The following is a 26,643-nucleotide window of genomic DNA, read 5'->3' on the forward strand; positions in this document are numbered from 1 at the left end:
CGTTTACTCCCCGTTGAGTTTGAAGAAGGTCGAGCGAAGAAGCTAAAATGAATGTGAAATATCAATTCATTTGTTAGCGTGCTGCACGAGCTTGTTGTTGTTGTTGTAGAGAAAACAAATCACAAACGTCATTAAATCAAAGTGTAACTCGCAGCTGAAGCTGAAAACACGGCCGAGTTCAGCTGGGAGCTCAGTCACGCGCGTAAGCATGCTCACAGCGTACGTGCTAACGTGCTAGCGTGCTACGTTAGCGCCAAGTACAGCTGAGTCACAGTGGGAGCAGAAGATGAAACAAACACATTTGTAATGATTAATAAAAACTTTTTTTTAAATTATTTTTAATATACATATATATATATATATATATATATGTATATATATATATATATATACATATATAGAGCTGCCAAGTGTTCCGTAAAATAAGGATTTGTTCCCGACTGAGCAGATCAGGAACGCACGTCGTTTCTTATACGATTTTATTATAAATTGTTATTATACTACGATTTCACAGGAGGAGTCTGTGAAAAGCCAAAATAAGTGAAACATGACAGCGTTTTATGTTTGACAGCAAACATTCACGGCTAACGCTAACGGCCAGATAATGAGTGTGAGTGCTCCTCTTAGCTTCGCTGATGCTAATCAGAGATGAAAACGGTTATTTTGTTTGATTTTTACTGTAAATGTTGATTTTTGTGGAATTATTAGTGATTATTTTTTGTTTTTTTATAATTATTTATTGCAATTATCAGTATCATTAAGTGGTACTTCTCGAATGAAAATTAGAATAATGATGTAAAAACGACAATATTTCCCATTCACAATATCACAATTACACTGTTTTCCCAAAGTTAGCTGCTGTTTTTCTTCACTTAAAAAATAAAAAATAACTTCTTGTTCTGACCCTGAGGCTGAAAAATATTCATCCTTTATTACATTGAAGTTTTCTAGAACACGGCACAGAGTGAAGTCATAGATCAACGTCAGCGAGGTTCTACTTTTAGCACCGCGGTCTGAGCACACTGTGACCCTGAACACACCACTGTGTGTGTGTGTGTGTGCACGTGTGTGTGTGTGTGTGTGCACATGTGTGTGAATATATGCCCTTAAATTCATCCTGAAGGAAATTTTAATTTAATGTATTTTTGTACGAGCATCGTCATTTTGTGTTACATCACACTCTGCACCTGTGTGTGTGTGTGTGAGTGTGTGAGTGTGTGTGTGTGTGTGTGTGCATGTGTGTGTGTGTGTGTGTGTGTGTAACAGATGAGGGGAGGAGACGACCGGAGGGAGAAACACAGATCTTTTTCAGCATCACTTCCTGCAACATTTAGCCTGAAGGCATCACTAGACGAGACCTGAATCACAGATGGAGATCCAGCAGACATTATCGAGCGCTCTCTGTGTGTGTGTGTGTGTGTGTGTGTGTGTGTGTGTGTGTGCGTGATGTACGATCGCAGATTCACGTCTATATCACAGTGAAGTCTGCAGAAATATAAATACTTAATGTCTTTAAATCCGTGCAGCATGAAAACAAAACTCCATTTTCTCTCTTTTATTGTTCATTCTGACATTTTCTTGCAGAAATGAAATGATTTAAAAAACGGTGCAAAGCTAAGGTTTAGTTAAATCAATCCAGGAAGTCTTCTTATAGAATATAGAAGATATTATAATCACTTTTCCTGTACTAAGGAACCGGTCTTTATTTGATATTTTCTTGCTGAAATGACCTAAATACGTTGTTTATCAATTTAAAAAATCTTCTTTTTTACTGTTCGTTAGTTTCTCAAAAGCAAATCCAAACACTTTTTTTATACATTTATCCCTCAAAACTTTAAGACATTTTTTTACACGGAAGAAAATAAATGACACCATCGAAATACTTTATGAAGCTAATGTATAGTTTAAATAATTTTAAATAATCCAGGAAATGTCCCTGTGGGTTTTTTTTTTACGCTCCATTCATTTCTCACAGTCATTTTTTTTGATGATGGAATCGAAATATTTTATGACGCGATAAAGTTTATTTACAGCTTCTTAGATAATCCAGGAGGAAATCCTCCTGGATTATCTCCTTTTATTATAGTCCTCCTGGATTATAATAAAAGTCTACTGTACATTAATCTCTCAAAACAATAAGAAATATGTCTTATTTTGACATTGAATGGATCAAAAACGAAGATAATGAGTGGTTTGGCCTTTTTTTAAAATAATCTAATAATCTACTTTTAATGTACTTAATGTATTTCTGAAGCTAATGAAGCTTTTTTCTTCAATTTAAATAATCTGCCAAAAAAACTTTGAATAATCTGGTGGATCTTTCTCTTTTCGCAGTATATACTACACGTTCATTTATGAAAAACCGTTATCTTTTACAGAAACTGTGTGAAGCTATCTAAAGAATGTTTTTATCTTCTTAAATAATCCAGGGAAGAAGAAGAAACTGTTTTTTTATTTACTCATTAAAGCGGTATTATTTGTGCAGAAATGAAGGCAGCTAAATATTTTATGAGGCTAATTTATAGTTCTGGTAATTTAAATAATCTGGGGAATCTTCCTGTAGAGTAAAGAGGAAGAATTCAAATATACTGTAAATTAATTTTTCTAAACAATAAGAAAACACTTTCATGTTGATGTTATTTCACAGAAACTTTATATAATGTTCAGAGATTAATGACTTTCTCAGGCGAATTAATGTTTTTTTCTTCTTAAATAATCCACTTCAAAATGTAAATGATCTGGTTTAATCTCCATCTGGATTAAATACTGTGTATCAAAACATCAACATTAAACTTATTGGTTACTTTATTAAGTTAGCATAAATGAAGGAATATAAATAATCCAGGAAATATTCCCTTTTTCGCTTTTCCTTTATTTAAATGTATGAAAGCTTTGAACTTTCCTCACTGAAACTGTAATAAGCAGGTTTATGTGTGCAGGAATGAAGGAAAATAAATCATTTATCAAGATATTTCATGTTTTTATCTTCTTAAATAATCCAGGAAACCTTCACATGGAGTAAAGAAGACGTTTAATTCCTCAAAACAGTCAGAAAAACAGTGAGATTCTGGTATTTTTGTCCCGTGGCCTAAACCAGATTCTCCTCCTTCACTTTAATTGAGCATTAATTCCTGAAATCGGGGAGAAGCGGCGACGTGTCGGCGATTCCTCGGCGCGAGGCTGCAGAGACGTTAATGTTGTTAATGTTGTGGCTCTCAGCGGGAAAACCCGGAAAATGAAGTCGACTTTTACGACGTGTGGGAATTTCCCCTGGAAAAATAAAAGATAAATTAGAAAAAATGAAAAAACCTCAGCGTTATTTTAATGACGCGACACTCGGGAGCTTTTTAAACAAAGTCAGGTTTATTTTACATCATGAAAAATGAGCGACAGACGCCGACGCCTCCTGCTGTGACCTTGAGCAAGGCACTGGCCCAACATCTGTGTCAATGTCCCTGAACTCACCTGGGATTATTCAAAAAAACACTCTTAAAAAAAGTCGCTTGTGTTCAGTGAAACGCATGCGTGTGCGTCTCTGACACAAACACTCGCTTCAGAAGTCAAAATCCAGACACACGTACGTTATCTCTGAGATAATCCAGAACGACGAGGAAACCATGACTCAGCAGAAAAAAGTCCGAAAATCTCTGATTCAAAGAAGCGTCTGCAGTCAGACTCAGCGTTGGTATTATGGTCTGTATTCATATATGAGCCAATCCAATACATTTGGTACTAATACAAAATAAATACTGCATAAGAAGTTAAAAACAAGTTAAAAGTTCATAAAAAGGTCCGTCATCATCGTACTGTGGGAGGAAGCCGGAGAACCCGGAGAGAACCCACGTACACACGGGGAGAACATGCAAACTCCATGCAGAAAGGCCCTTGTTCCAACCGGGGCACGAACCCGGGTCTTCTCGCTGCAAGGCAAGAGTGCTAACCACTACACCGCCGTGTGTCCCAAGTCAACAAGAAAGTGTTGCATATAAGTAGCTGTTAAGGGGGCTTCGATGCAGATATTACAATAATAATGATATCAATGAAATGACCACAATCGCGTACGTTAGCGTTAGCGCCAACTAGCGCTCTGACGCTAATGTGAGCTGCTGTTGAAGTCTGTGTCCTCGTGAGACAAAGTAACCGTTCAATAACAGCAGTCATTTACTGTTAAAGTTATGATCTGCACCAGCAGCACCACCTACCACTGTCTTTCTGTCTTTTCTCTTCTTTCTCTTCTCACGACCTGACTGATAGTTCCTCTTCATTTGACTTCAGCTTCTTTCAAACTTGCAGAATGATAACTTCCCTCAGGTTAACGTGAGGTGGGATTGACGTGGGGCCCCTTTAGGGAGGCCTCCTACTGAGATGTCATTGCAAATCACCCGTTGTTGTTTAAGGGGGACGGCTGGTCACTGCACGTTTGTGATACATTAAGGTAAAAACAGCCCTCAGGCTCCGAGACTCGGGGGCCCCCTATCGGCTCGGGGCCCCAAGCAGTTGCATGCCTTGCCTGTTCACAAGCTGCACGTCTGGCTTTGTGATAGGGCCTCTTAAACACTGACCTTGTCAGGACCAGTACAGTCCTCGTGGAGATCAAAAACCTGGTCCTAATGAGGCAGAACCTCATTTTCTGAGCAACGGGTTAAAAGTTTACTTTTTGGTCTTTGCAAAGGAATTTGAGTCAATGCTGAGTCCTGTGTGTGTGTGTGTGTGTGTGTGTGTGTGTGTGTGTGTGTGTGTGTGTGTGTGCGTGTGTGTGTGTGTGTGTGTGTGTGTGTGTGTGTGTGTGTGTGTGCTTGGCTGGGGTTCTGCCCTCCAGGTTTTTCCCAAAAACACAATCAAACACAATGCAATGCATACTGTGTGTGTGTGCATGGGTGTATGTGTGAGTGTGTGTTTGCACAGATGTATGTGTGTGTGTGCGTGTGTGTATGTGTGAGTGTGTGTTTGCATACAGATGTATGTGTGTGTGTGTGTGTGTGTGTGTGTGTGTGTGTGTGTGTGTGTAATAACACAGGTGATTCTTCTGTGTTGCAGACTGTGTCATGCTGACAGATGGGCTTTTCACAGCATTGTGTGTGTGTGTGTGTGTGTGTGCATGTGTGTGTGTGCGTGTGTGTGCGTGTGTGTGTATAATGCATAAGCTTTTCTCTATACCACCATCTGTGGTTAGACGCTGGTTTAGACTGAAATATTGCTTCATTCATCACCCTAGAAAACACACACACACACACGAATACACACGAACACACAGAATATTGATGCAACTAAATTGTGTGTGTGTGTGTGTGTGTGTGTGTGTGTGTGTGTGTGTGAGTGTGTGTGTGAGATGTAGAGTGACCACAGATCCATTGTACAGAATCCTCCATGTGGAAAAACCTCTGCCAGCCAACATCCATCTACCACAGTGTGTGTGTGTGTGTGTGTGTGTGTGTGTGTCTGACCTGAGGCTACAGAGTGAGTGATGGTTTCCTGTGTGTGTGTACAGACACACACACACGCACTCTCTCTCTCTCTCTCTAATAGAAAGTACGGATGCTAACTGAGTGTCTCTCTCCCACTCGCTGTAATGTGAGCAGTAGTGAGGAGGTGGAGAGAGCGACAGGCTGCCACACTGTCTGCTGTGTGAACTCATTACCTGCAAACATAACAGGTGGAACACGCTCATGTATAATACACACACACACGCACGCACACACCGCTGCATTCACTAACTTCCTTCACTCGGTGGGTTCTCTCTGAAGTCTGAGCTAAATTTAGCAGATGTTATTCCTGTTTTTGGTAAAAGATGAGAAACATGTCAGACTCCTGTTCACTCCTCACACTCTCCCACACCAAAGCCCATAGAGATAATCAGTGATTTTAGCTTGCGGGGACACAGGAGCTGCTGGTCTACTGCTGCCTCGTGTGGTCACTTTGGGTCATTGATTTAAGTCTGAATTGAGGATTTCAAAAGCCGAAGTCACTAAAATAAGACATTTGAATTTACTGAAGTAGGCAGCAGCGGATCAACAACTCCTGTGTCCCCGTGAGCTAAGATCACTGATTTTCTCTATGGGCTTTGGTGTGGGAGAGGAAACTTCAGTTTCCTGTTGGAAAACCTAATAAAATCTACGTCGGTTTAAGTCCACAAGCTCTTAAAAACATGTTCACGTCTTTATCTCTCTGTTAGACACACTTTACAACAGGAAACTGACGTTTGTAAACCACTCACTCTCCCACACCAAACCCCATAAAGAAAATCAGTGATTTTAGCTCGCGGGGACACAGGAGCTGCTGGTCTACTGCTGCCTCGTGTGGTCACTTTGTGTCACTGAGATAAATCTGAACAAAGGACATTTAATGCCGAAGTGTTAAAATAACACGTTTGAACTCACTGATAAAAGCAGCAGTGGATGAACAGCTCCTGTGTGCTGTGACGTTAAAATCACTGATTTTCTCTATGGGCTTTGGTGTGGGAGAGTGAGTGGTTTACGAACTTCAGTTTCCTGTTTGAAAAGTGTGTCTAACAGAGAGATAAAGACGTGAACATGTTCTTAAGACATCGCAGACTTAAACTGACGTAGATTTGATCAGGTTTTCCAACAGGAAACTACATTTATAAACCGCTCACTTTCCCGCACCAAACCCCACAGAGAGAATCGTTGATTTTATCTCGAAACAAAAAAAACTCCTTGAACTGTCCCTTTTTTTTTTGAGACGCTGTTAAACAAAAGCAGTGCAGGGATCTGACAGCTTCACAGTCGCATCAGTGTGCGGACGTCAGTCGTCTCCGCGGCGACGATGAAGCGGAGCGTGAACGCGTGTAATTACTGCGACGGCGGCGGCGTTTTCTGAAGTTTCTACATGTGAATGTGTTTGGATGACTCAGCAATTATCCGTGTGAAGGCTGTGATTACACGGCGACACTCGCGCTCTCTGATATTTACGCCATTGATTTATTTTGTTTGTCATTGTTGGGATTTTCTACCCATCAGTATTTTTATGAACGTTGTTCGTAGTAGACGATAAAAAAATAAAAAAACTGAGAACACGCAAATATTCTTTAACAATGTGTCTTCTCCTCGTCCTCTCACGTCTTCTCCTCGTCCTCTCGCGTCTTCACGTCTTCTCCTCGTCCTCTCGCGTCTTCACACGTCTTCTCCTCGTCCTCTCTTGATGCGTCTCCCTCCTGCGTCCTCGCGTCTTCTCCTGGTCCTCGTGTCTTCGCTAGTCTCCACCTGTCCTCTTGCGTCTTCACGTCTTCTCCTCGTCCTCTCGTGTCTTCGTCTTCTCCTACCGATCTCTCGGGTCTCCTCGTCTTCCGTCTTCTCCTCGTCCTCTCGTGTCTTCCTTCCTCTCCTCGTCCTCTGGCGTCTTCGTCTTCTCCTCAGCGTCTTCTCTTCTCCTCGTCCTCTTGTGTCTTCACGTCTTCTCCCCTCGTCTTCCGTCTTCTCCCTTCACGTCCTCCTCGTCCTCTCGTGGGCGTTGCAGAGAGTTTGGAAGACGAAGCCTCGTCTTGGCCGGGATTGGCGTGAAAACAACCTCCACGTCTATGTTTAGTCTGTGTGTGCGTCGTTCTGTCGAAATACAACACAAAGTGTGTATGTGTGTGTGTGTGTGTGTGTGCGTGTGTTATTTTTGGGAGAAAGTGTGAAACTTTCTTAAATGTGTTGTTTTGTGTTTTAAGTGAAAGTGTAAGTGTTGGCAGGAAATCCAGATTTCAGAGTTCCACCCACCACTGCCCCCTGGTGCTTTATATTGGAAACACACTGAACTTTCTCTTAAACTTTTCCCTCACTCTGCTTCAGAGAAAACATTGCAATAAAAGCACTTAAAATAGTCCTTAACGGTGCTGATGTTAGCATCTGTACGGCAGTTAAGTGGACTCTTAAGGGAATCTTAACTCACTGCAATTGTTCAACCACATTTAAGGTTTAATAAATATCACAGCGTCTGAAAATACATTACCTTAAATAATTACATTATTACATTTGCCCTTAAGTTTCCTCTTAACTTCAGTGTCATGAATAACAGCTTAACTTATCACTTAACTAAAGGAATTTTAAATTGCGACGCAAGTTGATGCGACCGAACAAAGCGCAACACCTTGCTCCATCATGCAGAGGTGTCAAACCCACGGCCTGTGGGCCACTTGCGGCCCACCAATCCATTTCACGCAGCCCCGCTACTTATGGTGTGTTTTTGCTGCTTCCTGCCACTTCCTGCCACAATGGTGTCAGCTACAGGAACTCTATACTGACAGTTAGTGGTGGACCCTTTTGTCCCTCTGTCCCGACTGTCCGTCTGCAGCGTGCTGAAAACACGGTCACGTCATGAGTGGACGCGAACGCCGCTGTTTTCCTGCCAACATGGCGTCGTTTGGTGATATTTATGATGATGATGAGACAGATTTCTTACTTGACAGAAGAATTAAATGAACTCAAAGTTAAGACGACGCAGAGGAAGTGAATAAATATCCATGTTTGTCACTTCCTCTTTCATAGTCTTTAACTTCCTGTGGGGATTAAAAAGCTGCTTCAATTAAAAGAGTTGAATCGACTGAAACTATTCTCTGGACTCACTCACTCGCACATTTTCCTCTAATGGAATTTTTTTTCACCTACAGAAGAAATGAAGCATTATCGAGAATCCCCGACTCATCCGTCCTTTTCTCATCTCTTCTTTTCTTTCATGGGAGAAAAGAAGAAGAGACGCGTGTGTGTGTGTCCGTGTGCGTGTGCGTGTGCGTGCGCAAATATGTAAATGCCTGTTGTCCATTCAGCCAAAAAAACTAGGCCATCTTCTCCTCTGTGAACACCTGAATGGAAGAAAGGAAGAAAGAAGGAAAGAAGGAAAGAAGGAAGGAAGGAACCAATGGGATTACACACTGTACCTTTAAATCTCACTGAAAACAAGAGAGGGGCGAGAGACACTGAGGGCAAGTGAGGTTATGGACGAGAGAGAGAGAGAGCGAGAGAGCAGAAAAGAGGTCGAGAAGGACACAGAGAAAAGGTGTTCATCTGTGTGTGTGTGTGTGCTGTGACAGTAGAGTAGTAGTCTGTCCTGTGATTGGCCAGGTACCTGGAAGTGACGTAATTAGCACGTGAGCTCTCAGATACACAGCTCCCCCTTCTGGCACGGTGGATGCTCTGCATCTCAGCAGCTACAACGAGAGTAGTAGTTCTTCTTCTTCTGCGGTTGAATGTACGCAACCGGATGTGCCCGGACTAGTGCCCGCACCAGGGGGCGCTACAGTGGTGAGAGGAGTGGTGAGGATTTCTGATGACATCATCAAATTACAGAAGTGCCGATCCACTTCGCAGAGCCCAGGAAAACAACACAACACTGTTTGTTCTGAAACTTTAGGGTTTTATAAACTAATACTGCAGTTTTGTGTTTATTTGTCCCCTTTTTTTCTCTGTGTTTTGCATGGAAACACAAGCAACAGTCTTTGATCAAACACACAAGCTCGTCTTTGATCAAAGAAGATCAAAGACGAGCTTGTGCGTAACTGTTGCTCTTTGATGGTAGGACATTAAAGGGAGTGTTGGATCTTCTTTGATCCTTTAAAAAGTCACGTAGCTTCAGTTGTGCTACAAACGATAAACTTGACTTCCTCCATGTGCATTTCTTCATTTTTCTTTTATTTCCCTCTTCAAATTGTTCCTTTCCTGCATACCTCCTTTCCTATTCCCTTCTCTCCTCCTCTCACCTGTTTTTGTCCTTCTCTTGTCTTGTTTTTGTCAACTCGTTACAGAGATTTAGATCTCAATGTGACTTCCCGGTAAAATAAAGGTTTCATCCATTCATCCTTCCTTCCTTCCTTCCTTCCTTCCTTTCTCCTCTTCTTTGTCGTCTTATTTTTCCTCCTTCAGTCTGTGTGTGTTTGTCTTGAGATTTGACGCATCAGGAAGTTGGCGCTCACACACACACACACACGCAAACACACACACATACACACACACACACACACACACACACACACACACACACACACACACACACACACACAGGGAAGAGCTTGTTCTTGTTCACATCAGCTTGAACATCAGTCATCTGTCAGCACAACTTTTATCTGTACATCTCTGTCACTGTGTCTCTCTGCCTCGTTTGTCCTTCTCTCTGACACACACACACATACACACACGCTATTACACACACACACACACACAGAAAGCACTCGTCTTTATCTTCTTATCGTTCCTCTCTGGTGGAGCTGCTGAATAAATCAGCTGCAGAAAAAGCAAGAGATGGAGACGGAGAGATAGAGGGATGGAGGAGAGAAAGAGGAGGAGGTGAGGGGCATGATGGGAAATGATATGACAAATATATTCAGTGCATATGGGAAAAAAAGAGGGGAGGAGGACAATGGAGGAAGAGGACAGAAGACGAGAGGAAGTAAAGAAAGGAAAAAGCTGAGGGAGCAAAACTGTGTGTGTGTGTAAACAGCAGCAGAGCAGAAGTGGGCGGAGACAGGAAGTGTGTGTGTGTGTGTGTTTTTTTCTCCTTACGTCAAATTGCTAAAATATAAATATTTATAATAATTTTGGGGTGGGGGTGGGGGTGGGGGGGCATGTCACCGGGTGACACGAGGCCTTAACACTTAAACACTGTTAAATCACTAATTAAACAAATGTAGAATAATATGAAACTGCCTCTGAAAATAGTCCTTTACAGGGACAAGTGTGGTGGTACGACATGCTGACAGAGACAAGTTAGATTAAAGAATGCAAAGAGAAAGAAACAATAGAAGCAAGTAGATTTTCATATTATGTAAAAAAAAATTATAACACACTGCGTAGTACAGCTTTAACATACTCGTTATAACTTGCTGATGCGGTTTGAGTGGTTACCTTTTTTAGACCAACAGTCAGTTTTTAACCCTTAAATTGACAAGTTTTTAGTGATTTGAATGAGTTTCAATGAGGACGTTTTTGTCCGTAAGGTGTGTTAGTGTGAGTATTTTAGTTAACGTCGTTTGCAGTAGACTAAAACTAAAACTAAAGCCTAAGACGCATTCTCCTCACTTCCTTTGGTCCTCACACACACACACCCACACACAGAACAGGTCGACTGTTTCTGTGAGAAAATGTCACCAATCCATCAAATCTGAGAGGTAAAGGCCAGTGTGCTCATTATACTGTGTGTGTGTGTGTGTGTGTGTGTGTGTGTACACCGGCTGTATTCATTCATTCATTACATTCATCATTACGTCAGGAGCAGTTCGGGGTCAAGGGTCATGTAGATGTAGCGGAGCCGGGATTCGAACCCTTGTTTAAAGACATGTTTGTTCTGTGTGAACATAAATTACTTTGATTTTTATTTAACCTGTCGTTACGTTACACAACTCATACATCCCACTCCTTCCTATTAACACCTACCATTTGTCTAAGCTCCACCCCTAAAACGCAGGATTAGCATTTTCAAAGTAGTGTAACTTATATATATTTTTTCGTCTATTGTCTTTTTCTCCGTTATCACATGATCAATTATCGTACAACGACACCACCTAGTGAAGACGGGTATCTTTGCGTACGTTAGCTTAGTGTCCGTTATCTTTTTGTCTGCTAGCTTTGTGTCTGTTAGCTTTGTGTAAGTTAACTTTATCTTTAATATGAGACGGATGAAAGCTTAGTATTTTAAAGTCCTATAGTTTTAGAGGAAATGAAGGTAAAGCAGAGACAGAAGTATGTTTTTCAAATTTAACAGTTAGCATAAGTTAAGCATTAAAGTTGGGGTCAGTTAGCGTGAAAAAAGCATTGCAACTGTAGGCAAACTTTTGAAAAACCTCCTGGTTTAATTAATAAATGAGTGATAAATCCAGCAGATGTACAGCCTGTTGTCTGTCACACATTTGCTCATTTTGAAGATGTTTTTAGTTGTCTCTCTCTCTCTCTCCCTCTCTCCCTCTCTCTCTCTCTCTGCAGGTGCACCACGCTTCACTACGACTCTGATCTTCCTCCAACCTCCATCATCATCACCTTCCACAACGAGGCCAGATCCACACTACTGCGCACCATCAGGAGGTGTGACACACACACACACGCACACGCACACCCACGCACACACACGTTATTAATATAGACGCACACACACACATGCTTAAACTATTCTGACCCAGAATCTCTGAACCATTGTCCCGCTTTTTAAAGTTCGAATCAGCAGGTTGCCACAAACACAGACTAGAACAGACACACACACACATTTCAGCGACGCACAATAATACATCAAGATTGTCATCAGGCTGACGCACACATCAATATTACGTACCCACACACACTTCCAGGTTTTGGCCCATGTCTTCTAGCCTATTATACCAGTCAAGTCAAGGCAGGGACTACGCCTCTCCCTGACCATCAGGGAGAGTGACCGTGTGTTCTGTGCCTGCTCTGAAAAGTGTGTGTGTGTGTGTGTGTGTGTGTGTGTGTGTGTAAGTGTGTGTGTGTGTGTGTGTGTAAGTGTGTGTGTCTCCTCTCCCTTCAGCCCATCTCAAAGCTCTGCAGTTTTCAACCAATTAAAAGACAATCTGTCTCCCTGGGTCGCTGCGCTCCCTTCAGCTCTGGCTGTGTCACTATATACTGTGTGTGTGTGTGTGTGTGGTCTTTTCTTTTGTGTTTTATAAATTCGGAAACAAATCCTCCGAGGTTTCTTTCACTGCCGCAAAGATTTTTTTTGAATATTTATATGTTATATATGTTATTACGATATATTATTATATATGTAGGTATAAAGGGATCACTATATTTTGAAGCGTGGTTAGATGAAGGCGCCGTGGAAGGAAAATGAAGTTTGTAAACCACTCACACACCAGACTTATAGCTCACAGGGACAAAGGAGCTGCTGCGCTACTGCTGCCTCGTGTGGTCACTTTGTGTCACTGAGTTAAATCTGATTGAAGCACTTTTAATGCCGAAGTCACAAAATAAGACATTTGAACTTAGTGGTGGAGGCAGCAGTGGATCAACAACTCCTGTGTGTGAGTGTGATGTTCAAATCACTCATTTTCTCTATGGGCTTTGGTGTGGGAGAGTGAGTGGATCAGAGCAGAAACAAGTAGCAGCAGAAACAGCAGCAGCAGCAGGAGTAGAAGCAGCAGCAGAAACAGCAGCAGCAGCAGCAACAGCAGTAGCAGCAGAAACAGCAGTAGCAGCAGCAGCAGGAGTAGAAGCAGCAGCAGAAAACAGCAGCAGCAGCAGCAGAAAACAGCAGCAGCAGCAGGAGTAGCAGCAGCAGCAGCAGAAACAGCAGCAGCTGTAACAGCAGCAGCAACAGCAGTAACAGCAGCAGCAACAGCAGCAGCAGCAGAAACAGCAGCAGCAGCAGCAGGAGTAGAAGCAGCAGCAGAAACATGATAATAGTCTTTATTTGTCACTAAGTGCAGTCATTTTTCTCATCTGAAAACAGAGTTTGTGTTAAAAGCCTGAAAATGACATTTTAAAAGGTTCTAATTTAACAAATGATGTTTGTGAGACAATGAAGAAAAGCTTTTACACATCAAAGACACACAGAGACAGAGAGACACAGACAGAGACACACAGACAGAGACACACACACAGAGACAGACACAGACAGAGAGACACAGACAGAGACACACACACAGAGACAGACAGAGAGACACAGACAGAGACACACACACAGAGACAGACAGAGAGACACACAGAGACAGTCAGAGACAGAGAGACACAGAGACACACAGAGACAGAGACACACACAGAGAGAGAGACAGAGACACACAGAGACACACAGAGAGACACAGAGAAAGAGACACACAGAGAGACAGACACACAGAGAGAGACACACAGAGACACAGACAGAGAGACACACAGAGAGACACAGACAGAGACACAAAGTGAAAGAGACACATAGAGAGACACAGACAGAGAGACAGAGAGAGACACAGAGACAGAGACACACAGACACACAGAGACACAGAGACAGACACACAGACACAGACAGACACACAGAGACAGAGACACACAGACACAGGCACACATAGACATAGTCTGTCGATATCTAATCAGGTGCTGATCTGAAGAATTGATCTCATCTTTTTTTTTTTTTCCACAGAAAGAGACAGAGAGACAGAGAGTGACACATGGTGTGACTTAAATATGATAATACCATATCATGACCTTAGTATCATATCGTGAGCTAAATATGGTATCATGTCTTAAATATCGTAATAATATCATATTGTGACTTAAATATCGTAATAATATCATATTGTGACTTAAATATCAAACACTAAAAAGCTCTCTGATGATGAGTTTTTAATGTTTATAAAAATGAAACCTATGAAACTGAGATTGGAGATTATTTTGGAGAAACAGAGTTGGTTCTTGTAAAAAGTGCTTTTAAACATCCTTTAACTGTAAAGACTGAACGTCACAGGAGCTTGGATGAGGGAAACTCAAAGCAGTCGTGTTGAGACGTCTGGACTCGTTAATCCCAACATGGACGACAGATTAAAAACAAGTCGTCCTGTGAGGATTTTCTCTGCTCGTCACAGGATGATACAAATATAAAGAAAATACAGTAAAGTCTGAAGAATAATTCACGTTTTTAATCTCATTTAATCTGCAAACTCACCTGATTTAAACATGTACGTAATCTGACTGCAGAAAATCATGATTACAATAATCTCCATTTATATTTGTTAGTTCAGATGTGTTAAATGTGTACGGAAGAGGATTAGGGACAATAAAAATAAATAAGACCACCTGAGATTACAGTCTGAAGTTTGAGAAATTCAGAGAATTTTAATCTTAAAGTTGGAAGTCATCGATTAAAATCAGAAACCTGAGAAATTCTTAGTATTCTTAAATTAAAGTAGGAATTCAAATTAGGATTTCTGAGATTAAAGTTGAAGTTCTTGGATTCAAGACAGAATTCTAAGAATTCCTAGATCAAAGCTGGAATTCTGAGAAATTCTTATATTAAAGTCGGAATTCTTGGATTAAGGTGGGAAATCTGAGAAATTCTTATATTAAAGTCGGAATTCTTGGATTAAGGTGGGAAATCTGAGAAATTCTTGAAGTTGGAATTCTGAGAATCTAAAAAATTCTTGGATTCAAGTTGGAATTCCGAGAAATTTGGATATTGAAGATATTGTTTAATGTGAAGATTTGAACTGATTGGAATGTTTAAATCCCTGTGGTGCAGATTTGCTGATGAAATTGTCCTCCTGCTGATTTCGGGCTCATCAGTCTCTGAGTGGACAAAGTGTAGAACTGCGACTTCTAGATCAGCACCAGCTCAGCACTTTCTGCTTCAGCAGAACCTTTAAAACCCAGCCCCACTAATCAGTCAGGATTTATTAGGAGCAGGTCATTAAGTGGATTTATGGATCTCCTCTGCAGAGAGCGCTCCTCTTCTGTCTCATTCTTTACTAAAAAAACATCTGTTTATCTACAAGTTCCTCGTATTTTACCAGTTTAACAGATTAAATCCCTCTTCTCACATCCAGCTGTGGTGACACACACACGAACACACACACACAAATCATCACTTTGCTGCATTTACAGTATGCCGGGAAGACACACACACACACACACACACACACACTGTAATTAGTGAAACTCTTGCTATAGATTATTGCAGATTGGCCGTGATTACGTCGTATTTAATGCCGACAAACTGACCTTTGAGCCGAGGGATGGAGCGACACACGCGCGCGAGGCCGTAGATCAGCTGTGATGAGACGTGTGTGTGTGCGTTTCACACACACACACACACACACACACACACACAGCGATGCATCACTGACTGTTACAACATCGAGCGGCTGAATCAGGGTTTCCGCGCTGCTGCTGCTGCTACAGGATTTCTGTCACGACAGATTTAAGAAGACACACACACACACACACACACACACACACACACACACACACACACACACGTATGCACACACACGCACACACAAGTGCTTTGTCTTACATTAAAGAGAATAAATCAGATTTTTGGTGGTTAATCCACAGCAGTGCCGCATTTAAAATGTACATAAATGAGGATTCTTAAATTAATGCAGAATTCTTTAAATCCAAGTCGGAATTCTCCGATTAAAGTTGGAATTCTTGGATTGAAATCAGAATTCTGAGAATTGCTAGATTGAAGTTGGAATTGTTAGATTAAAATTTAAATTATTGGCTAAAAGTTGGAATTTGGAGAAATTCTTATATTAAAGTTGGAATTTTGTGAATATGGGAATTCTTAGGCTGAAGTCGGAATTATTAGATTAAAGTCGTAATTATGAGAATTTTTAGATCTTGGATTAATGTCAGAATTCTGAGAATTCTTAGATTGAAGCTGGAATTCTCAGATTGAATTTGGAAATCTGGAATTCTTAGATTGAATTTGGAATCTGGAATACTTAAAGTTGGAATTCTTGGATTAAAGTCGGAATGCTGAGAATCCCAATATTGAATTTCGTAGTTGTTAGATTAAATAGAATTCTTGCCTAAAAGATGTAATTTAAAGAAATTCTTAGATTAAAGTTGGAATTCTTTTAATCAGATTAAACATGTGTAACTCTGTTCTTCCAGCACGTCTGGATACAAAGGTAAACATAGTTCTGTGAACATAGATTATCTGAAGTGGATTAATAATCTGTAAATGTTTATGTGAGCGAGCGTCGCAGACTCAGAGAACGAGAGTCACAAGATTATTTCTGTCCTTCAACGACTGAACTGTGAGCGACGACCTGTGACCCTGAGAGAGAGAGAGGGAGGGTAAAATGAAGAAGTGTGTCCATCCATGTCTGTGATAGAGTGATGATAGATAAGAGAAGGCAGACGACAAGAACGACAAGAGGGAAAAAGAAAAAAGAGTAAAAACAGAGTGAAGAACGTTAAAAAAGAGGAAAGATACAGAGAGAAAAAAGAGAAATAGGCACAGATGAGAGGAGAAGAAGATAAATGTAGAGAAAGAACAAATATGAACAGATGTGGAGGAAAAACAGAGAAATAAATGGAAAATAAAGCAAAGAAAAGAAAACAAATGAAGGGGAAAATGTGGATAAATGGAAAGAAAGGAGAAGATAAATGGACAGAACGGGGAAATGAGAGGGAGAAAAATAGAGAAAATGGAAAGAAAGAAAAACATGAAGGAGAAAAAAAGAGATAAATGTGTAAAAATGAAAATGTCAACAGAGAAAAAATGATGACGAGTGTAAAGAAGTGAAGACAGAAATAAGAGAAAGAGAAATAAAGGAAAAGAAGAAAGTAGAGATGAATGAAAAGTGGCAATGAACGGAAGAGAAAAGAAAAATGAAGGACAGTTATGGAAAGAGGAGGATAGATGGACAGAAAGGAAAAATGATGGCGTGAAAAGGAGGAGGGGAAAATAAACAAATGGAAATAAAGAAGAAATAAAGAGAAAAGAAACATGTAAAGAACGAGGGAAAAAGAGACGTCAGAAATGACAGATTAACTTTCTTCTTCACCTTCTCTCCTTCCCTCCGTTCATCCGTCTCTCCTGATGAATCAGGGTTCTTTGTCTCTTTCACGTCTCACCGTCTCTCTCTCTCTCCTGTCCCCCATCATCCCTCCATCATCACTCCTCCTCTCAGGCTCTGCTTCTTCCACACTCATAAGTTCTTCACTGTCTCCTCCTCTTCCTCCTCCTTGCATCCTTTCCTTCTTTTTCTCTTTCTTTCACCCGATTTGTTTATAGTTTCATCAGTCAGTCTCACCTCCTTTCTTTCTTTCTTTCTTTCTCTGAGTCATTCACGTCGTTATTTCACCTGTTTGTGTCACTCACTCTCTAGAGAGAACCAGCGTTGTTGTTGTTGTTGTTGTTGTTGTTGTTGTTGTTCCACTGCTGCCTCCATCACTGAGGTCAAACGTGTGATTTCAGACTTATGTAAAGACACAAAGTGACCACACGAGGCAGCAGCTCCTGTGTCCCACTAAAATCACTGGTTTTCTCTCTGGGCTTTGGTGTGGGAGAGTGAGTGCTTTATAAAAGTGTGTCTCACAGTGAGATGAAGACATCATCGACTTAACCTGACATAGACTTTGTTAGGTTTTCCTACAGGAAACTGAAAAAACTTTGCTTTCAGAAATTCCTTCCTTCCTTCTTTCTTTCCTTCCTGTGCTGGATCCCTGCCCTCTTTTTCTTTCCTTTCTTCCTCCCTCCTCCTCCTCCTCCTCCTCCTCCCAGAGGGACAGACAGACAGACAGACGCTGGTTTATTGAGGAGCAGAAATAAAATGGAGCAGAAACTCACTGAGGACAAAAACACATTTTTCTCATTTTCTTCCGGTAAAAAGTTATGAATTTTTTATGTTTCAATTCTCGCCTTTAATGAAATACTTTTCTCTTCTTTTTTTCCTTCTTCTTCTTCTTCTTCTTCTTCTTCTGAGACCACGTCGTCGTACGTTTTCATAACAGAAATTTAAGCTGACATTTTCAATATGTTGTTGCTTCATATGGCAGCGCACACATAATGGATTCATGAGCACCTGAGCGTGTGTCTGTGTGTGTGTCTGTGTGTGTTGTGTGTGTGTGTGTGTGTGTGTGTGAGTGTGTGTGTGTGTGTGTGTGTGTGTGTGTGTGTGTGTGTGTGTGTGTGTGTGTGTGTGTGTGTGTGTGTGTGTGTGTGTGTGTGTGTGGAGTGTGTGTGTGTGTGTGTGTGTCTGTGTGTGTGTGTGTGTGTGTGTGTGTGTGTGTGTGTGTGTGTGTGTGTGTGTGTGTGTGTGTGTGTGTGTCTGTGTGTGTGTGTGTGTGTGTGTGTGTGTGTGTGTGTGTGTGTGTGTGTGTGTGTGTGTGTGTGTGTGTGTGTGTGTGTGTGTGTCTGTGTGTGTGTGTGTGTGTGTGTGTGTGTGTGTCTGTGTGTGTGTGTGTGTGTGTGTGTGTGTGTGTGTGTGTGTGTGTGTGTGTGTGTGTGTGTGTGTGTGTGTGTGTGTGTGTGTGTGTGTGTGTCTGTGTGTGTGTGTCTGTGTGTGTGTGTGTGAGTGTGTGTGTGTGTGTGTGTGTGTGTGTGTGTGTGTGTGTGTGTGTGTGTGTGTGTGTGTCTGTGTGTGTGTGTGTGTGTGTGTGTGTGTGTGTGTGTGTGTGTGTGTGTGTGTGTGTGTGTGTGTGTGTGTGTGTGTGTGTGTGTGTGTGTGTGTGTGTGTGTGTGTGTGTGTGTGTGTGTGTGTGTGTGTGTGTGTGTGTGTGTGTGTGTGTGTGTGTGTGTGTCTGTGTGTGTGTGTGTGTGTGTGTCTGTGTGTGTGTGTGTGTGTGTGTGTGTGTGTGTGTCTGTGTGTGTGTGTGTGTGTGTGTGTGTGTCTGTGTGTGTGTGTGTGTGTGTGTGTGTGTGTGTGTCTGTGTGTGTGTGTGTGTGTGTGTGTCTGTGTGTGTGTGTGTGTGTGTGTGTGTGTGTGTGTGTGTGTCTGTGTGTGTGTGTGTGTGTGTGTGTGTGTGTGTCTGTGTGTGTGAGTGTGTGTGTGTGTGTGTGTGTCTGTGTGTGTGTGTGTGTGTGTGTGTGAGTGTGTGTGAGTGTGTTTGTAAGGAGTGAGTGAGTAGTGTGTGTGCGAAAGTGGGAGTGTGTGTCTGTGTGTGTTCAGAGTGTGTGTGTGTGTGGAGTGAGTAGTGAGTAGTGTGTGTGTGGGAGTGAGTGAGTGTGTGCAGTGCAGAGTGCGTGCAGTGAGTGTGTTGTCTGTGTGTGAGTGAGTGTGTGTGCCCAGTGTGGAAGAAAGTTTGAAGTGAGTGGAGTGTGTGTGTGAAGGAGTGTGTGTGTGTGTGTGTGTAAAGCGTGGAAGTGTGTGTCTGTGTGTGTGTTTGAGTAGGTGGTGTGTGGAGGGATGGTGTGTGTAAGTCTGTGTGTGCTGTGTGAGTGCCTGTGTGTGAGGTTTGTGTGTGTCTGTGTGTGGCCAGTAGGTGTTTAGTGTGTGTGCGTGTGTTCCTGTGTGTGTGTGTGTCTGCGTGTGTTTGTGCAAGTGTGTGTCTGTATGTTGGCATTTGCTCGTCATTATCGTTTCATTTTTTCTCTGGTTTCTCTGCAGCGTTTTAAACAGAACTCCAGTTCATCTCATTCATGAGATCATCCTGGTGGACGACTTCAGCAACGACGGTGAGTGAACACATGAACATGTGAACACATTAACACGTGAACACATGAACTTGTGAACATATGAACATGTGAACACATGCACAGGTGAACATATGAACATGTGAACACATGCGCATGTGAACACATGCACATGTGAACACATGAACACATTAAAACACGCTGGAAATGTTCTCTTCCAGGTCAGAGGTCACACACATGAACACATGAACAGGTCAGAGAACAGAAGCAGCTGTGTTCACACTTTCACAATCACAATGGAGATGGAAAAAAAAAGTCTTCATTCTGGGTCAAAGGTCAGATAATGGAGCCTCGTCAGCAGCTGCTCCATCGCCATGGAAACGCAAAGTCAGAGTGAATTTGAGCGATCAGAGAAAATAAAGCAGAGATTTTTAAAGTGAGAACAAACCCTGATACAGTCTATCTTGTGTTTATGTTAACATAGCTATACACACACATTTATGTATATAAGATATATATACATATATATATAATATATGTATATATATATTATATATATGTATATATGTAATAATAGCAGAATAGCATCTGCTGTAAGAGTAAGACTTGTGTGTCTGAGGTTGAGAGTTCAAATCCTGTGATGAATTGAACTTTTTGAGTTCAAGATTTAATGAGAAAAGTCAAAGGTTCTAAGAAAACCTGAAGAAACACAGGAGCAGGCAGCTCAATGGACAAGAACTCTGCAGTGCACTTCAGATGTCATTACAAGCCGTGAATTTCATTCAGATTCATTCAGTGACACAAAGTGACCACACGGGGCAGCAGTAGACCAGCAGTTCCTGGGTCCCTGCCAAAAGCAGTGATTTTCTCTATGGTCTTTGGTGTGGGAGAGTGAGTGGTTCATTTCTTGCTGTGAATGGTTTTCTTCGCTAAAAGTTAGATTTGCTGACTAAGGGTTAAAGGAGATTGTGTTTCTTTAAAAAAAGGTTGGTTCTCCTCCGTATGTGTGTGATTTTGCCGACTCATGTTTGGTCGTGGATGTGTCATTTCCTGTAGGAAACACAGCTTTTTACACACACAATGTTTAGATTTTGGACAGTGCAGGTAGTACAGGTGTAGTTTTCCCTGTAGTACAGGTGTAGTTTTCCCTGCAGTACAGGTGTAGTTTTCCCTGTAGTACAAGTGTAGTTTTCTGTGTAGCACAGGTGTAGTTTTCCCTGTAGTACAGGTGTAGTTTTCCCTGCAGTACAGGTGTAGTTTTCTCTGTAGTACAGGTGTAGTTTTCTCTGTAGTACAGGTGTAGTTTTCCTGTAGTACAGGTGTAGTTTTCCCTGTAGCACAGGTGTAGTTTTCCCTGTAGTACAGGTAGTTTTCCTGTAGGTACTTTGGTGTAGTTTTAGTTGTAGTTTTGGGTGTAGTTTTCTCTGTAGTACAGGTGTAGTTTTCCCTGCAGCACAGTAGTTTTCCCTGTAGTTTTTCTGCAGTACAGGTGTAGTTTTTCTACAGGTGTAGTTTTTCAGGTGCAGTACATGTAGGGTGTAGTTTTCCTGTAGCACAGGTGTAGTTTTCCTTGTAGTACAGTGTTTTCCCTGGTGTAGTTTTTCTCTGTAGTACAGGTGTAGTTTTTCCTGCAGTACAGGTGTAGTTTCTGTGTAGTTTTTTCTCTGTAGTACAGGTGTAGTTTTCCCTGGTACAGGTGTAGTTTTCTGCAGGTTTCTCTGTAGTACCAGTTTTTACTCTGTAGTACAGGTGTAGTTTCCCTCAGTACAGGTGTGTAGTTTTCTCATAGTTTTCCCTGTAGCACAGGTGTAGTTTTCCTTGTAGTACAGGTGTAGTCCCTGTAGCACAGGTGTAGTTTTCCTGTAGTACAGGTGTAGTTTTCCCTGTACAGGTGTAGTTTTTCTGTAGTACAGGTGTTTCTTTAGTACAGTACAGTTTTCCCAGGTGCAGTACAGGTGTAGTTCTCTGCAGTACAGGTGTAGTTTTCTCTCTGTAGTACAGGTAGTTTCTCTGTAGTACAGGTGTAGTTTTCTCTACAGGTGTAAGTACAGGTGTAGTTTTCTAGTAGTTTTCAGGTGTAGGCAGCACAGGTGTAGTTTTTCCTCTGTAGTACAGGTGTAGTTTTCCTGCAGTACAGGTGTAGTTTTCCTGTACAGGTGTAGTACAGGTGTAGTTTTCTCTGCAGTACAGGTGTAGTTTTCTCTGCAGCAGCATTAGCATTAGCAGAGGCTGTTTTCAGGACTTTACACAAATATGTCAAACCTCTGATCTACACGAGGACAATGACTTCATTTCCCCTTCTACCACACTGCTGCTGCTGTTACTGCTTCTGTTGCTGCTGCTGTTACTGCTGCTATGCCTACTGCTGTTACTGCTGCTGCTGCTGTTATGCTGCTGCTGCTGTTACTGCTGCTGCTACTGCTGGTGCTGCTGCTGTTACTGCTGCTGTTGCTGTTACTGCTACTGCTGGCCACTGCTGCTGCTGCTGTTGCTGCTGCTGTTACTGCTGCTGCTGCTGCTGTTGTTACTGCTGCTGCTGCTCTGTGACGTTCATATTTAATAACCATCATATCTTACTTTAATCCCACTGTTTTACACTGATTTATTTTAGTTTTTTGACCCCGAGCATGAATTCACTCTGTCATCCTGCTTCACTTTTATAGTCAGGCTTTGAAGGACGTTTAGTTTTTCTCGTCTCACACTTCCACTGGGCGTCAAATGTCCAAGAACAAGTGTACAAGTGTTTAAATCCATATTTGATTTGCTTCATAGAAATGATGACGATGTTTTGTTTCTCTCTTTTCTCTCAGACAGCGACTGTCAGCTTCTCACCAAACTGCCCAAAGTCAAGTGTCTGCGCAACAACAAGAGAGAAGGTGAAGGAACGTGGCGTGTGTTATTTATAAATAAATGTTTTCATTTAAAAGTTCGGTTTTTAAAAATCAAAGAATGTTGAGGGGGGTGGAGTGGATCAGTGGTTAATACCGGTACCCTGTGTGCGAAAGACATCATGGTCGCAAGTTTGACTCCACCCCTGGCTAATTGTACTCAATTCCATTCTAAGTCGCTTTGGATAAAAGCTTCTGCTAAATGACATGAAATGTAATGTTGAAAAATGATTCCGTTTCAATGATTTCTTTGTTTTTATGGAGCAAAGAATCTGAGAATTCAGACTTTTTCATTAATCTGAGAAGTCTGATTTTTTATTTAATCTGAGAAGTCTGACTTTTTCTTTAATCTTAGAATTCAGACTTTTTATTTAATCTGAGAATTCAGATTTTTTCTTTAATCTGAGGAGTCTGACTTTTTCTTTAATCTGAGAATTCTGACATTTTGTTTAATCTGAGAAGTATGGCTTTTGTTTAATCTGAGAATCTGACTTTTTCTTTAATCTGAGAAGTCTGACTTTTTATTTAATCTGAGAATTCAGACTTTTTATTTAATCTGAAAATTCAGATTTTTTCTTTAATCTGAGAAATATGATTTTTTATTTAATCTGAGAAGTCTAACTTTTTATTTAATCTGAGAATTCTGACTTTTTATTTAATCTGAGAAGTCTGACTTTTTCTTTAATCTGAGAATTCAGACTTTTTATTTAATCTGAGAATTCACTTTTTATTTAATCTGAGAATTCAGATTTTTCCTTTAATCTGAGAAGTCTGACTTTTTCTTTAATCTGAGAGGTCTTTCAACTCTTTTTTTTGTTACACGTGGTGCTAATGCTCTTCTGTACTTACTGATGTAGACAATTTCAAAAAGTTCCCAATGAGCCAAGACTAAAGTGAACTAAAAATGGCTGAATCGACTCCTGACACGAACAGGGTGTGGACAGGGCGTGGTTAACTCTGCGTGTGTCACTCTCTTGTCTGTGTGTGTGTGTCAAATATTACCTCTATAACCCAGAATACTGAGTCTGACTTTAATCTCAGAATTCTGAGTTGAAAGTCAGGATTCTCAGATTAAATAAAAAGTCTGAATTCTCAGATTCTTTGCTCCATAAAAACAAAGAAATCATTGAAACAGAATCATTTTTGTGTTTGTTGACAAAAACAAAGACGTTTGAAAAACATGATCATTTCCACATTTTTCAACATTACTTTACATGTCAGTTAGCAGACGCTTTTATCCAAAGCGACTTAGAATGGTATTGAGTGCAATTAGCCAGGGGTGGAGCCGTTTTACAGAATTATGGCTTTTATTTTCAGGGGAAAAAAAAGGTGAAATGGAAACACAGCTCGTTCATTTACCCTCAAACTGGTCCAGTGGGTCCAGTGAGGACCGGAGAAAATGGACACACTTTTGAGGACACTGGTGCAGATAGTTATCACAATATCAGAGTAGATGATCTGTCCTGTGTGTGCGTGCGTGTGACGTGTGTGCGTGTGTGTGTCCGTCCATCCAGAAAATAAAGCCTTATTGAGGATGAAATGGGATTTTTAATTGGCTGAGTCTTGGCCTTAACGCTGTGGCGTGAAACTTTCCCAGCCTCTCGTACAATGTCACCGACACACACGCACACACACACACGCACACGCGCGCACACACACACACACACACACTACGTCTTCATGTCAGGGAGTATTGATTAGACCATTTAGTCCAAATAGAAGAGAACACTGGCCCTCATCAAGGAGACCTCCTAACAGGCTCATTTACACACACACACACACACACTCTGTAACACCACTGCAATCAGCCTTTTTTTCTCCTGACGCTAACCTCCACTCCCTCTGCTACTTCAGATGGACACGCACACACACACACACACGCACACACACACACACACACCACACACACACTTGTATGCAGAGTGTGATGGGCCTGTTAAAAGGTTGTGTTCATGTCTGACAGGAACTCTAAGAGCCCTGCATCGATTTTCCTCTTTGCTGACTGAGGGAAGGAAGGAAGGAGGGAAAGACTGAAGGAATGAAGGAGTGGAGGAGTGAATGAGTGATGGAGTGAATGAATGAGTGAATGAGTGAATTCAATTAATCAGAAAAAAAACCATATTAAAAAACATTCTTGGGTAACGGCTAACAGCTGACATCACTTTCAATCTTACATTCTAACCTGCAGCCAGTGGAGTCGCCCCCTGGTGGTGAACTGCTACTTTTGTCCAACTTCCCCCAACAAGAATGTTAAAGGAAAAACAAGGACACTGAGAGAAAAACCAAGAATTTAAGGGGGAAAAGGACGTTAAAGGAAAAACATGGATGTTAAGGGAAAACAAGGAAATTAAGGGAAAACATGGAATTCAAGGGGACACTAAGGGAAAAACGTGTTTCACTTTTCAAACCAGACGATTTCATCTATTTTTATGAACTCTGTGGTTTTTGCTGACGTTCAGGATTTTATCATTTATTAATCTACTGGCCACAGGCGTGTGTGTGTGTGTGTGTGTCCATGTGTGTGTGTGCGTCCATGTGTGTGTCTGATAGTCACAGCTCGTAAGCGTGACAGTTGATTTATTCACCGTCTTATTCCTGAAAATAATCCATTTTATTTGGTCGAGTGTAAAAATCAGGATTCAGCAGCTGTGAAGCTTCATGTTTGATCAGCTTCACCTTCTTTAGTTATTTATTTATTTCACTGTAAGTCACTGTTGTACTTTGCTGCTGTGTTTGTTCCACATCACGAGTGTTAGACCTATGAATATCATATAGATTATTATATATCTATATGTAACATAATATATTATATCTTAGTATGTTGAACTGAGACAAGATCTGCTCTTAGATTTGATTTATTTTCATGATAAAGTGTCTGTGATGACGTTTCTTACAGTGATCATCATTTATTATAGTGAATATTAGAAGCATTATGTGGACGTTAATATGTCAGTAATATGTCGCCCAGCGATGAGTGGAATAGAAAAGAACGTACTACAGCTTTAACTACAAGTCATTGTGTGTGTGTGTGTGTGTGGGTCAGGTCTGATCAGGTCCAGAGTCAGAGGAGCTGATGCTGCGAGAGCCGGAGTCCTGACCTTCCTGGACAGTCACTGTGAGGTCAACAAGGACTGGCTGCCTCCTCTGCTGCACAGGATCAAACAGGTACACACACATGTGTGTGTGTGCGTGTCTGTCTGTCTGTGTGTGTGTGTGTGTGTGTACGTGTATGTGTGTGTGGCCGCCGCTCTGATTGCCTCTCATTAAGAAATAAGTGCTGCTCTCTCTGTTACCATTTTTGTCTCCTCTCCTCTCCTCTCCTCTCCTCCCCCATCACCTTCTCTGTCCTTACACACACTTTGTTTTCTCACCTCCAGTGTCGTCCTTCCTCCCCTCTTTTCTCCTCACGTCTCTTTCCCTCTCTTCTTAGCTCTGATCTTGTCCACTTCCCTCCCGCTCTCCTCTCTGCTCTCGCCCTCCCACCTGCTGTCAGCTCCCTTTTCTCATCACTTCTTTCCAATCACCCTCTCTTTGGCTGTCTGGATTCATACCTCCTCTGCTCTGCTGTGCTCACACCTCCTGTCCTCGTCTCCTTCACTTCTCACCTCGCCTGACTTCTCTCCTCCTCTTCCTCGTCTTCCTCCTGCTGCGGCGCGTCGTGTCAACAGTTGTTGTTTTTGCTGATATTAAAGACCTTTGATCTCCGTCTCCACGGCAGCGATCGATAAGTGAAACCAGCACAGAGTGTGATGTGTTTGTGAGT

At 41.5% G+C, this 26,643-nt stretch overlaps 1 protein-coding gene across 1 annotated transcript in view; it reads left to right on the forward strand.

The window, feature by feature from the left end:
• galnt14 (UDP-N-acetyl-alpha-D-galactosamine:polypeptide N-acetylgalactosaminyltransferase 14 (GalNAc-T14)) overlaps positions 1-26,643 on the forward strand; it is an 89,595-nt gene that overhangs the window by 42,747 nt on the left and 20,205 nt on the right. The window contains exons 3-6 of the mRNA XM_044049888.1: positions 11,910-12,008; positions 19,967-20,034; positions 22,803-22,868; positions 25,924-26,045. Coding sequence (XP_043905823.1) covers positions 11,910-12,008; positions 19,967-20,034; positions 22,803-22,868; positions 25,924-26,045 — 355 coding nt within the window. The remainder of the gene's footprint in view (positions 1-11,909; positions 12,009-19,966; positions 20,035-22,802; positions 22,869-25,923; positions 26,046-26,643) is intronic.

This window comes from Solea senegalensis, linkage group LG17 (genome assembly GCF_019176455.1).
Source record: "Solea senegalensis isolate Sse05_10M linkage group LG17, IFAPA_SoseM_1, whole genome shotgun sequence".
In the NCBI taxonomy this organism is placed as follows: domain Eukaryota; kingdom Metazoa; phylum Chordata; class Actinopteri; order Pleuronectiformes; family Soleidae; genus Solea; species Solea senegalensis.